Source organism: Sorghum bicolor, chromosome 3, assembly GCF_000003195.3.
Source record: "Sorghum bicolor cultivar BTx623 chromosome 3, Sorghum_bicolor_NCBIv3, whole genome shotgun sequence".
NCBI lineage: Eukaryota > Viridiplantae > Streptophyta > Magnoliopsida > Poales > Poaceae > Sorghum > Sorghum bicolor.
In genome coordinates this window covers 65,569,667-65,583,222 of record NC_012872.2, presented here as the reverse complement: position 1 = coordinate 65,583,222, position 13,556 = coordinate 65,569,667, and the positions used below count along the sequence as shown (strand labels likewise).

General features: G+C 43.1%; 2 protein-coding genes across 3 annotated transcripts; one reads left to right on the top strand and one right to left on the bottom strand.

The window, feature by feature from the left end:
• LOC8055277 (probable arabinosyltransferase ARAD1) lies at positions 1,461 to 6,441 on the top strand. Of its 2 annotated transcripts, XM_002458616.2 has the most exons (8): positions 1,461 to 1,994; positions 2,940 to 3,113; positions 3,452 to 3,609; positions 3,689 to 3,836; positions 4,166 to 4,420; positions 5,614 to 5,724; positions 5,814 to 5,882; positions 6,100 to 6,441. In XM_002458616.2, the coding sequence occupies exons 1-8, from the start codon at positions 1,530 to 1,532 to the stop codon at positions 6,217 to 6,219; spliced, it is 1,500 nt and encodes a 499-aa protein (XP_002458661.1). In that variant the 5' UTR covers positions 1,461 to 1,529; the 3' UTR covers positions 6,220 to 6,441. The 2 variants fall into 2 exon arrangements, with proteins under 2 accessions (XP_002458661.1, XP_021312407.1); XM_021456732.1 differs by lacking the exon at positions 2,940 to 3,113.
• LOC8055276 (histone-lysine N-methyltransferase, H3 lysine-9 specific SUVH1) lies at positions 6,880 to 11,339 on the bottom strand. Its single transcript, XM_002456470.2, has 3 exons — positions 11,065 to 11,339; positions 7,754 to 10,055; positions 6,880 to 7,260 (listed from the first exon to the last, which is right to left on the bottom strand). The coding sequence occupies exon 2, from the start codon at positions 10,029 to 10,031 to the stop codon at positions 7,803 to 7,805; it is 2,229 nt and encodes a 742-aa protein (XP_002456515.1). The 5' UTR covers positions 10,032 to 10,055; positions 11,065 to 11,339; the 3' UTR covers positions 6,880 to 7,260; positions 7,754 to 7,802.

Here is a 13,556-nt window from a genome sequence, read left to right as displayed (position 1 = left end):
GAGTTGGTAAACTATAACAAATGACAAACAAACAAACTGTTAGAGATGCTCATGCATTGCTGGCACACTTCTCTTATTGGGCATTGGCCTTCTTTTCGGCGGACGAAAACGATGACATCGATTGGAAGTGATGAGCTGCGTGTTTAGTTTGGTATCCATATACGTGCGCACAAGCATAAAAAAGCACGCACGTACGCGTACACTCATACAACATGCTGCATGCACACACCCTTGCATTGGTGCGTACATCACTTCGTGCATGCTGCTTTGCTCTGATGAATGAGCTCCGTTTTCTTTCTTACGCCATGCATCAATAATTTATTTATCTGATGGCGACCTCATCTTCGTCATCACGCCAATTGCCAAGTGGGCGGTACACGATTTCCATCAGGTATATGCGGTGACAGTCAACAAAATATACTACAGTAGCAGAAATGATAGTATGTATAGGACCCAAAACAATAGTATCAAAATCTATCTAAAAGCAGCCTTGAGGGCACCGTCGGACAGGGTATGTCACAGAAACCTTTTTTTTTTCTATATCTTTCTCTTGTTGGGTGAAACAATCACACTAACACCAAGGCCTTGTTTACTTCCAAAAATTTTTGCAAAATAGGAATAGTACCACTTTCGTTTGTATTTGACAAATATTGTCCAATTATAGACTAACTAAACTCAAAAGATTCGTTTCGTCAATTTCGACCAAACTGTGCAATTAGTTTTTATTTATATTTATATTTAATACTCCATGCATATGTCTAAAGATTCGATGTGACGGAGAATCTGAAAAATTTTGCAAAATTTTTAGGAAACTAAACAAGTCCCAAGTACACATAAGTGTAAAGTTGTATTACATGTCAGATGGGACCTTCGTAAATTATACATAATGACTATTTTACCCCTTTCTTCGAATCAATACAACCCCCTTAAACTACATAGGCGGAGTTGTACTTTTAATTATTCTAAGCTTCGTTCTTCAACTTGCTGTTATCATGATTGTGAAGCCATCATCTCGAGACTTTGCAAGTTCTCGTTTTAGCTTCTCCTGACTTCGCTTGCTGAGCGAAGTCGAAATCTTGTCTTCGCTTTTAACTTGTTCCAGTCTTCTATTTCCTTGTAGTGAAGTCAAATTCTCTCGAGCAAAGTCATAATGTCATCTTCACCTTTTGCTTTCCTGCAGGCAAACTGTTCAGAAATTATAAATATGACTTCAAAGTTCTGGGGCTAAGTTTTCTAATGAATTCAAATCCCCAACATCGCTATTATAAGAAATATGATAGGAGCATGACACACAAAAAGAAATGGAGGGTGCCTTTCAGTTTCAGAGCCGTAGAAACTGTAAATGGGCTGTATTGGTTATCAGCCCACTGTCCGATCGCCACTAGGGCCAAATCACACCTAGCCGCAGCCCATACAGGGCTTCCTTCTTGACAAGCGCAGCTAGTCGCAAACTGCCGACCAGCGACCTCCTCCGCTGCCGGTGGGTCTCCTCCAGCGAGTCACACTGCGCCTGCTCACCAGTCACCGCCATGGCGGGGAAGCAGTTCCCCTCCCCAGCGCACTCGCGCCCCGCCTCCGCCTCCTCCCGCCGACTCCTCGCCGCCGTCGCCGCCTCCCTCATACTCTTCACCGCTTTCTACTTCCTCCTCCTCTCCCCCTCCTCGCACCGACCCACCCCAGCCATCCTCGCGAGCCCTAGCGCCACCACGTCCTTCCTCGCCTCCCTCGACCGCTTCCTCTCCGACCCGCATCCCGCTGCCTCCGCCGCCGCTCCCGGCGAACTTGACGCCGCGATCCGGGTCCAGGAGGAGGCCCGTCTCTACGGGGACGAGTACCCCGCATGGCCCGCGCCGGCCGCGGGGCCGCTCAGGGTCTACGTCTACGAGATGCCGGGCAAGTTCACTTACGATCTGCTCAGGCTGTTCAGGGACTCCTACAGGGACACCGACAACCTCACGTCCAATGGGAGCCCCGTGCACCGCCTCATCGAGCAGGTGGGCGTGCGGTGAGATCGATTTGCAATTTTGTTCCGTCTTCTACTTTTCTTTAGCTGCGATGCTATGAGACATTGAGACTCGTACTTCGCGAATTGGTTGTTTAGTGTGCTTGGGCTTTACCCATAATGCTGAAAAAGTTCAGCACATCACGCGGATTGTTTGCTGGTTGGAAGTGGGGTAATTGTACTATGCTACTATCCTTGTCTCCTTTATGATGTATCTGCTCTCTGATGCTTTGGAACTTCGAAGGCTTGGAGATGCTGCTGAAATGGGATGTGAACTTGTATATTAGATCTCCACTAGAGGTCTAGAGCTGGTAGACTCCAATCTGCTGTAGCATGGGTCAGCTACTGGCCTACTTGCTTTCAGCAATAGGGCATTTTGACCAGTGGGACTGTATGCAATATGCTCATGATTTTTCGTTATCTAAAGTTTCTCCTGTCAGGTGAATGCGATTTAGATTAGAGTACCATGGAGTACATTTTATTATTAAACCAGTTTCAAAATTCCTTTTTAGGACCATAAATGACCCTTGCCATTGTTTTGGGTGGCGAGGCAAAATTCATACTAAAAGCAGTGCACTTTGATTTCAGAATTCTAGCTACGGATATAGTATTAGATCAGCATTTGATTCTACAAATTGGATTAAAAAAATGATACTACCTCCATTCTAAACTATAAGACGTTTTGGCATTTTAGATACATAGCTAAGAGCTTTTGCTTTGCACTTAGATATACACTGTGGCTAGATACATAGTAAAAGCAATGTACCTAGAAAAGCTAAAACGTCTTATAATTTGGAATGGAGGGGGTACATCTCTTACATGCTACAGTTCAAGGCATATTGTGTTACAGCTAATGATCATGTGTGTAGTCGTGTAATTAAATATCACATATTCATCTGTCCACACAATCAAATTGTTTCTACATTCACATTTGCAGCATTCTATTGACTACTGGCTGTGGGCGGATCTCATTGCACCTGAATCACAAAGACTTTTGAAGAGTGTTGTTAGGGTTCAGCGGCAAGAAGAAGCTGACATTTTCTATGTGCCATTCTTCACGACAATCAGTTACTTCCTGCTGGAGAAACAAGAATGCAAAGCGCTTTATAGGGTCTGGGAGCATCTCTTAAGGTTTATTTTTCAGAAAATTGTTTGCTTGAGGACACCCTCATGGACAGACTAGTGTTTATGACTGTAGGCGAATTTGTTGATGAAATTAAAATCTGATCCTTCCTTTTGGTATCTGGCATTCAGTTGTTGAAGAGTATTGGATTTGTTTCCCCAATTATATCTGAAATTACAATGACAGATAACATTGCCTGAGTTTGGTTCTATTGACAGTAGGAAAATTATTTAAAATTTTTATCTCTGTGTCTGGATATTAGTTTATTGTTCATTCGCCTCTATTTATTCCAAGAGGACCTTATCATCATTACTCCTTGATGCCAGGAAGCTTTAAAGTGGGTGACAGATCAGCCTGCTTGGCAACGTTCAGAAGGCAGAGATCATGTCATTCCTGTTCATCATCCATGGTCATTTAAGTCAGTCCGGAGATTTGTGAAGAAGGCAATATGGCTTCTACCTGATATGGACTCCACTGGGAACTGGTATGATATTTATTATTTGCCCGTTTCCACTTTACCTTGGAAAACTACTTGGATGCATCAGTTTACTGTCTTATTTCAGGTATAAACCTGGACAGGTATATCTAGAAAAGGATGTCATCCTTCCATACGTTCCAAACGTTGATCTTTGTGATCATAAATGTGTATTAGAAACTCAATTCAAAAGAAGTATATTGCTGTTCTTTCGAGGAAGACTGAAGAGAAATGCTGTAAGTCTCTTGGTAGCACTCCCTAGGTTTTTATTGTTTTGTATATATGCATGCAAACTTCCACTTTTACAAATCTCTCTAACTTTGACCAAGTTTATAAAAAAAAGCTCTATCGTCTACAACATGAAATTAGTTTCATTAAATCTGCCATATGCAGTATGTCTTGATAGTGCATTTTCTGGTATTGTAGGTGTTAATATATTTTTTTTTATATAAATTTGGTCAAAGTTAGAAGTTTGACTTAGGACAAAACGAAAATGACCTACATTTTGGAACAGAGGGACTATGTGTGTATCTATTTTGTTGACCTTTTTTATCTCTTATTATAGGGAGGAAAGATCCGCAGTAAACTTGTGGAGGAACTAAAAAGTGCAGAAGACATAGTTATAGAAGAAGGTTCGGCTGGAGCTCAGGGAAAAGCAGCAGCTCAGGATGGCATGCGCAAGTCTCTCTTTTGCTTGAGTCCGGCTGGGGATACCCCATCTTCTGCTCGCCTGTTTGATGCAATCGTTAGTGGTTGTATTCCAGTTATAATAAGTGATGAGCTGGAGCTTCCATTTGAAGGAATACTTGACTATAGGGAGGTAAAGATGGCAATCCAGGCATCTTTTAATATCATTAACTAATGCAATATACATTAACCAATTTCTTCTCATAGTGGTAAGGTATTTCAAGATGGGCACAAGCCCAAAATTTGATTAGCTGGACAGAAAATGAGGGACCTCTTGTTAGTTGAGTCCCCATAATATAAACAAATACTGTACATCAGTACCCTTAACAATAGAAGTGTAGAACTGATAGTTGCATATTTATTGATAAAATGACAGTTCTGGTATTCTGTTCTCCATGGCTACAGATGATTTAAAAGTACAGTTAGTGATCTCTTTCCTTGGACATTTACGGACGTATGATCAGTTCCTTAGTGAGCTAAGATATAGCTCAACTGGACAAACTATCATGATTTAATTGCATGCTTTATTAGCTAGTTATTGGAGCAGCTAAAAAGTGGGATGATGGGAAATTGCAGTAATTTTACTGCTGCTAGAGTCTTAATGCTGAGAGTGAACTTATTTGGCTCTCCACCAAGAGCAAATATTTCCTTATTGGTACAAGTGAGCATGCCTTAGAAGGTTATCCTTTTAGGTTCTTTCCAAATCCCTAACCTAGGGTGCGCTCGATACTGCTTGCTGCGGCTGCAGAAGCAGCAGCTGCAGGCCATAGTCACTGTACCGATGGCCTGCAGCAGCAGCTGCTGCAGTCACAGCAAGCAGTACTGAGCAAGCTGCTAGTAAAGGCTAGCAGAGATCCAAAAAGTACCCCTTGGTTTGGGCTCCAATAAGCCCTTGAGGCTAGAAGCTTCTCTAACATTCTAGTCACTCTGAAAAAACGTATACCTCACGAGTGTTTCCTTGATATGCACTTGCATTGTGATGTAATGAAGAAGGTGCCTTGGTTATAATGGTCAATATCAACAATGGGGAGGTGTATTGATCATACTGATCAAGAGTACACTAAAGAGAGCATGCCTATCACAAACACTGTAATCCAAACTACTGTATGCTATGTGGATGCATGCAGATGCAGCAGATTATGATTGCAGTATGCTGGAACAGTAATATCACAGTGTCAAGATTTCTGTTGACGCTGTGGCTGACTGGCTATAGCAGATATTTCATTGCATCGGACTGTTTCTCCTGTCCATTTAAGCTGCTGTTGTTCAAAACACCTTTGCGCTCTAGTGTGAATCTGCAATGCGAATGATGAGCTTATCGTGCAGATAGCATTGTTTGTTTCATCGAGTGATGCTGTGCAACCTGGCTGGCTCGTGAAGTACCTAAGAGGAATCGATGCCAAAAGAATAAGAGAAATTCAGTCTAATCTTGTGAAGGTGATCTCTTTATCCAACTCTTAACTGTACATATAGACTGGGAAGGTTCATTATTGATGACTAATAATTTACTCCTGATTCATTCACAGTATTCAAGACATTTTCTGTATTCAAGTCCTGCTCAGCCTCTTGGACCAGAAGACCTTACATGGAGGATGGTAATTTCGTTGACATTATTCTAGCAGTAGCATCCGTAAATGTGTATTATGAAATGGGTTATCTTGCTACATCATATGTTTAGCTTGATGACGTTTCTCCTAAGTTTTAAGGATGTTAGGTTAATTGTTTCATTTGCAGCTGCATTTGTATTGCTCATAAATCTTGTAGAGCACATGTTTTATTGTAATCATTTTGACATTTCAAACTAAAATGCAGATTGCTGGTAAGGTGGTAAATATCAAGTTGCAGATTCGGCGTTCTCAACGTTTGGTCAGAGAGTCAAGGAGCGTATGTACATGTGAATGCAGAGTTGGGAACACCACGAGGATGCTTTGACCAATATTTTCATTTGTCTTGAGACTTTTGTAGCATAGGCATTTTTTGTTACCAATGAGGCGAGCTTCGAGCTTGGCAAAATTTGCCAAGTTATTTGTGAATGCAAGTATGCAACCGTAGTCATGTACCCAATGTATCAGTTGAGCTGCAAAGAGTTGTGATACTGTATTCTGAGAAATCTTAACATGGCAGAGATACATCCCGAGGGTTCTGTTTCCTTTACTCAGCCTGGGGCAGGCATCTTCAGGCGGCTGGGGCCAGGATGCACCCTGACGGGCGAGCTGCCTAGGCGAACTGATTTTTTTTTTTTGTGTTTGTACAAAGTATTATTTTCTTAATTACCGTACTCATTTTTTTAGAACAGTTACTGAACACAGTTAAAACAGCATCAAGCAAGCGAACGACAGTATTGTCTACGCCAAGTATAAATCAACTACGTTGGGCTTTACATAACCTTTTCTGGTCTAATTAATCATGAAACCGTCAAACATACGGAATTACGGACAACCAACAAGTGAATCCGTTTGAGTTCTTTGTTGGCTCCAAAATCATGGGAGGCCGGAACAACAGGGAAAACAATCAAAACACCATCGTAAAGGCCCTCGTATACACATTCCAAGACACTAACGGAAAGCAATCAATAAACGAGAGAATTCATTCCAAGAAACTAACTTTTTTTTTTAAAAAAAGAGAAGGTTCAGATAACCATTAAACCATCATATGTCAGCATACCAGCGGTAATCTGAATATCCTAATTGAATTCATAGTTGACGACAAGGGTTCAGTAACTTCAGTTAAACCACCTGAAGCGCCAAAAGACTTACAGTGCACAAGATTAGCAGGCACTGAATGCTCTACAAGTCTACAAACTATACAAAATTGATCTGTCAAGACCGACATTCTTCCCCCACGAAAGAACAGTAGCACGTTAATTGCTGAATGGGCATCTAAAAGCTCGACATTAATAATTCAATCCACAAAGACAGTGACGCAAGCCGTTCAAACAGTCCTACTTTTCCTTCAGGTGCCGCCAAAAAGGATCTGCGGAAAATGTAAGCCCATTAGTAAGCGATCGTTCCACTACATGTTCCACGAATATAGGCGTGATAATTTATGGAAAATGTCATAAAATAGTTTATGGAGTGATAATTTTGGATGACAGAAAATTTGATGCCTGTATTGCAACATTAGGTTGAAACAGCACAACAATTTGAAGTTGACAACACCGAGAATTTGTTAACTAAACAATCCCATTCTTGAGACAACAGATATGGTTCTGGCCAACAAAATGAGACACAGTGCATGGATATGGAACATGTGTAGGATGGAAGATACATCGACAGATAAACAAAATTAACCAGCAGCATGGTTTCACAGTAAGAAACATCAAGAGCAAACAAACTAGACAGGAATAGTACCAACACAAACTGGTTGCCTATGAAAACTCAACCCCTTAGATGAAACAAGAAAGCCCAGGAACTTCAGCAGTAACTAGGTACTCAGAACCGAAAAAAGACCAATTAGAAGTTTTTACCTAGCTGGTAGATTTGAGCGTTGATAGACAGAATATGAATCTTCCACAGTCAGATAAAGAATCCCCGACAATTTGAGGATCCACAAAGGCAGTTCTTTGCTCTAGGAGACCGTGCACTAGAATCAGCTCCAATGTCACCATAGTCATAAGTCAACTCTGTCATGGGAGGAATATGCTTCAAAGCAAAGAACATGATATGTGGGCTATGATCATCTTCATTGTCAAACTGAACTGGCTGCCAAAAGACATTAGGAGCACAACTATGGTTCATGAAACGTGAGATGTTTCCCATTCTTTTAGCACTTATCTTAATGGGTAGAGTTTCAAAAGTATCAGCTGAAATATCTGTGCTTTGCTCCCCTATCAACTCAGGTCCAAAATTCCATTTTAATGTACTCTCACCAGGGCACAACGTCTGAAATATATAATCATCTTCAATATCACTCAAATCAATTTTAGCATCATCAATAACCTCACCAACATACTCGCATATAAATGAACCAGCCCGTATAGCGTCCCATGAACGAAGACCCCAGCCTCGATTTCCAGTTTTAAAGACCTCAAAGTGGATCCTAACTCCTTTCTGAGTCACTCTGTTACGGCAATTGAAAGAACACCGACAGGATTCACCGCATTCATAAACCATATTCTTGCGGCATACAAGCAATCCTGATGAGCTGTAAGGTAAGCTGCCTCCATTACGCTGTGCACAACAGCAGTTGGCATCACCAGGCAGACAAACACTAAGGCATCTGCAAGCCTCTAAAGGTTTCACAGAACTGAGTGGTTTCAAGTGTTTGACCCGAGTGGTATAGGTGAAATGGTGTGGCCCTTTATCACTGTCAATGTCATTAACAAGAAACACCGGGAGATTTTCTGCACCAGATGATAGATCAGAATGTAAAACACTGCCTCTAGTTATTGGATTCTCTACCCATTTCTGGGACATCTTCCAGATTGCAACCCCATCAGGTTGTCCTGGCTCCCGCAGCAGCTTGTACTTGAAACAAAATATTCCACTCTTCGTTTTCTCCTTCCATGACTCGTGAATCCTGTAGAGGCCATCATAAATATAAACCTTCCCAGACAAGCAACCTGGATCCTTATAGCCCCGAACCACACGGATTACATTCTTTCTGGACAAGCTCCTTTCAAGAGCCAGGTTACCCCTCTCAAGCTTCTGGTCATGCCTCTCCTCACTGTTCTTGCTATTACCCCCTGAACCGCTGTAAACCAGTACATCTGTATCATCATCATTGTTGTCATAAACACCTGCAGCAACAATACATATTGCAACAGAATCATCCTCATCACCAAACTTGGCAGTCATATAGTCAATTCCGGCCATGCTAGGAGCATGAAGTCCGATAATACATAGCTCCATCCTGAAGTAGAAAATGTCCCCTATTTCAACTCCAGGAACAGCCCCTATCCTCTTCCCAGAGTTGGCCCTGATATTCTTGGACATCATGATGGCACTAGCCTTCAGGTCTGCACGTTTGTTAGTCTCTTGTGCCTCATCCAATTGGAGATGCCTACGCCGCAATGCCTCGAAGGTCATGAGAACTGCCTCCACAGTTTCCCTAGGATCATCAGATGGAGGAAGCAAGGCATGCTCACTGTCAGCAACAGCTTTCTTGTGAGAGGATTTGGGGCGCTTAACCTTCATGCTGTTGGAGCTGTCACTTACCAAACCATCGCTCACACTGTATCCGCTGAGATGGGATGGCCTCTTGATCTTGCGTCCAGATGCTGATGTCTTTTTAGCAGCATAAGGCTCATCGTCGTCGTCGTCGTCATCATCATCATCATCCAGTGATATAACATTAGGCTGTGTTGACCTGTAAGCTGAAATGGGGGTGGCGTCAATTGGGCCATTAGGATTGGCACTCACATCTGACGTCCAATCTGTTGCAGTCTGGCCTCCAGCAGCATCCTGCACACCAGTGGCGATATTCTGGCTACCAAAAGCATCCTGATCACCAAAAGTGGGAGCCTTGCCACCACCAGTATTCTGATCACCAAATTTGTGAGCCTTCCCTCCACTAGCATCCTCACCGCCGAAAGCGAAAAATGATTTAGCAGCAGAATTGCTCCAAGCATCAAAACCCCCTTGAAATTGTCCAGCAGGAGTGACGAATACCAATGGTGGCGTGGTTGACTGGTTAAATGTATTGACACCGAGGGGTGCAGGGAACATTGGAGCCAATGTCCTCAAGGGCTTGACATCCAGAACATCCTGTTCAGGAGTAGGCATGAAATTCGATGGACGGTTCATCTCAACCTGCAATAAGTTGAGTTCCTGTGTGAAGAAAGCACAGTTAATGATCATGTCATCAGTACCTGATTAACAAAATGGGAAAAATATTAAACCGTGTTTATTATTCACAGGTGACTTACTAACTTATATTATATTATATTTGCACACTTCACCAAGTGACAGAGAGGAATATATCAGACTTAGGATTATGGACAACACGTAGCTGCATAACTAGCTGATTTGGTCTAGTCACAGAACACCTATTGTCTAGCCATTACAGAAAACTCAGGACATGACTGACTGCATTCTCATTTCCTAACAATACTGAATCATCAATGATGGTTAGCTCTACATTCAGGTGTCCGCTGAATTCCCATTTCTCAACCAGTGGCGCCTCACCTGAGTCACCTCTGGCTGATTCACCAAACCGGCAAACCCATTTGAAGCTTGGTCGGTAGGTAGGTTCCTCTCCCACTCTAGCATGCATGACCCTCCTCCCCAAGACCAAACAAGTAGAACATTCAACAGCCAAATAAAACCCTCGTCCCCAAAACCAACCAACCAACCAAAAAAAGAAATCATCTTCATCCAACTAAAAAGAAAGTTTCAACAAAAATGTCTGCTTTTGACGCATGAACTCCGAGATTCCAGACTGGAATATGGCAAATTGTGTGTTTGTGACCATCAAATTTTCTCAGTACAGCAAACTACGATATAGGGGCTTTCCGCGGCAAATTTCGGAACTTCCAGACCTAAATAGGGTCTAGATGGAAAAGAGGGGCGCGCGCAGCCTACCCAACGGCGGGTTCGCCAGGAATTGCCGCGTTGAGGGTGGAGCAGAGCAAACGCCCTTGGTCTTGGGCACTGGGCCCCTAGCTTCCGGCACCGGCGGGGTCGAGGGCGAGAGATGAGAGCCGAACGAAACGCGTGCGAGAAGGGAAACAAAGACAAGCGACCGGAATGATTCGTGGAACGCAAGCGGCGGGCGACGGTCTCGAGAAGTCGCGCACCGATGTACTGGCAGTGCAAGGAACAAGGAAGGGGCCCTCACCTGATCACCGCTGCGGCTGCTTGGAGCGGGCGCGGCCGAGCGGAGGCTAGACGGACTCCATGACCGACGAGCCGCGTGATCTCCTGGGCGGCGGCTCTCGGCGGCAGGGGAAGGGACGGAGGGAACTGGGGCGTTGTGGTTTGGCACTTGGGGGTGGGACGGTGGGTCGTAGGGGTTTTTCTCCTCTTGTGTCTTGTCCCCTCGCTCCTCGGTGACAATGCTCGAGCTGCTCGCGTTTGTGTCGTGACGAAGAAGGGGACTGTGTGCGTCTGGTGTGTTTCGGTGGACGTGTTCGGTGTTCCAGACGGGGGATGTCATAGGTTCGTAGCCCCGCCGCTCGCATACACTGTTGCAAGTAATTTTGTCGCAAATTGTAAGTGAAACTCGAACTTTGATTTTTTTTATTTTGGCTCCGATAGGAAATGACAACAAAATTGTTTTATCTCAGAAGAAAAGGATAATTTACAAAGAAAAAACGTTACCATGAAAATGTTGAGTTAAGAAAAACTAACATATTAAAAAATATTTAGATTTAGAGCGCACGACAAAGTTAACCTAAAAGCCCACAGTATATAGAAGAAAATTCCTTATGCCATCAAAAGCTTATCTATTCCCTCATATGCCTTCCAAAGTGTAATACCCGATTTTAAGGACAAAACCAGATATACACTATATATGAGTTTTAGAAGTCAATTCTCATATATAGCTACAAATAAGGGGTAATATCAAAAGACAATGCATAAATATATAACGTACTTAGTATAAAAGAGATAACCTTTAAAAGCAAACAGCGGATAGATAACTCCAACTTCGGGTATTAACTCCACTCTACAGGATCCAACTGACTGGTTGATCACAAGCCTAAACTTCTCCTGAGGTTTGGGGGAAATAGCAAGAGTGAGTCCATGTCGAACTCCACAAGTATAGCCACTAGATTATATAGCTCCCACAATCTCATGATCAATGTGACAGAAATAATGTAGAGCATTAAACAATAAATAATGGGCATATTTAACACACAAGAATCATCATCGTCGATGTAAGAATCCCCAAGGCCGCTCCTGACCGTGAGCTCGGCTAGTATACTAGTTTTTAACCCTCTGCAGAGGTTGCACATCTTTACCCATGAGTCATGATTTACCCTTTCGCCCGAGGTAGCTAGTCTCTTAACCCCCTTCCAAGGGAGGTCGGCAGGGATCACTATGAAGTCTTTCAAAGGTTCGTCTAACAAGTTAGGGCCGCTTGGTTTCATTAGTCAGTCCGTGTGATTCACCCGCAGGAATCCACGGTCTGCTATTCCCCAACTGCGCCACAACGGGTAACCGCTAACGAGCTAGAAAAGTTACTCATACTTAACTAAAGCCAGAGCCATTATAGCCCTCATGGTTGCACTGTTGTCCCGGTTATCACTTACAGATAAATCATCAAGTGGCTAAAGAGTCATTTTTATCATCTATTACTTAACATTAATCTAGTCACAGGATCATGGTCACAGAAATAAAATCCAAATGCTATACTTGCCTTAATCCAAATGCTCTTGCTTATCCTTTTGTTTCTGCTGGTCTCACTTGTCCAAGGCTCTGATCTTGACCACCGAAAACTGCTCTCCGTCTAAACTCGATCATCGATCACACAAACAATCGGAGACAAACATACACGAAGCAAACAAGTCTACTATTAGAACAGTACACCAATCATATAAAAACAGTATGAAAAGTTTATAAAATGATTCTACGCATCGCTACGATTTCATAGACGTAAAGATCACGAAAATCGGAATTAAAACGGTGAAGTTATGAATTTTCTAAGATTTTATATAGGAAAGTAATTAATTAAGTAGGATCACGAAATTAAAAGATTTCAAACTGAGAAAATAATGTTACTAACATGTAAAGCTCATAATTACGAACCTAACGCAATTTGAATGGACCAAAACGGATTTAAGATGAGCATGTTATAAGCAATTTAAATCTGGTGGCAAAACTGTAAATACTGAAAACGTAATTTGGAAACAAGCCGGCAGACTTTACGTCTTCCAACTCAGAAAGCGTATTTGATGCTGTACGTTTTGGACCGCGGGTTTCATATATAAAAACGTCAGGGGCTCTTTAATAAAATCACCCCGAAGGGGTAAGTTCTAATCTGGCGCGTTGGTTTTAGATCGAACGGCTCTGGATCAATCCCAGGAGGGAAGAGGGGGTGCTGGCCGGCTACAGAGCCTCCGGCGGTGGCGCCATGGCCGGAGGGCCTTGCTCCTCGCCGGAGTTGGTTGGGAAAGTGTTCCGGTGCACCGTTTAACAAATAAAGAGCATGGGGACGAAGCGGAGCTTCAAGCGGACTCACCTAGCACAAAGACGAGGACGAGGAAGACCCGAGGGCAACGCGGTGCTTAGAATGGCGGCCGGTCACGCTCCTGCGAGGTTCGGTCAGTGCGTGAGGTCGAAAGAACGCGGTACAGGGTAGGAGGAGGGGCTCAGCACCTTCGTCGACGT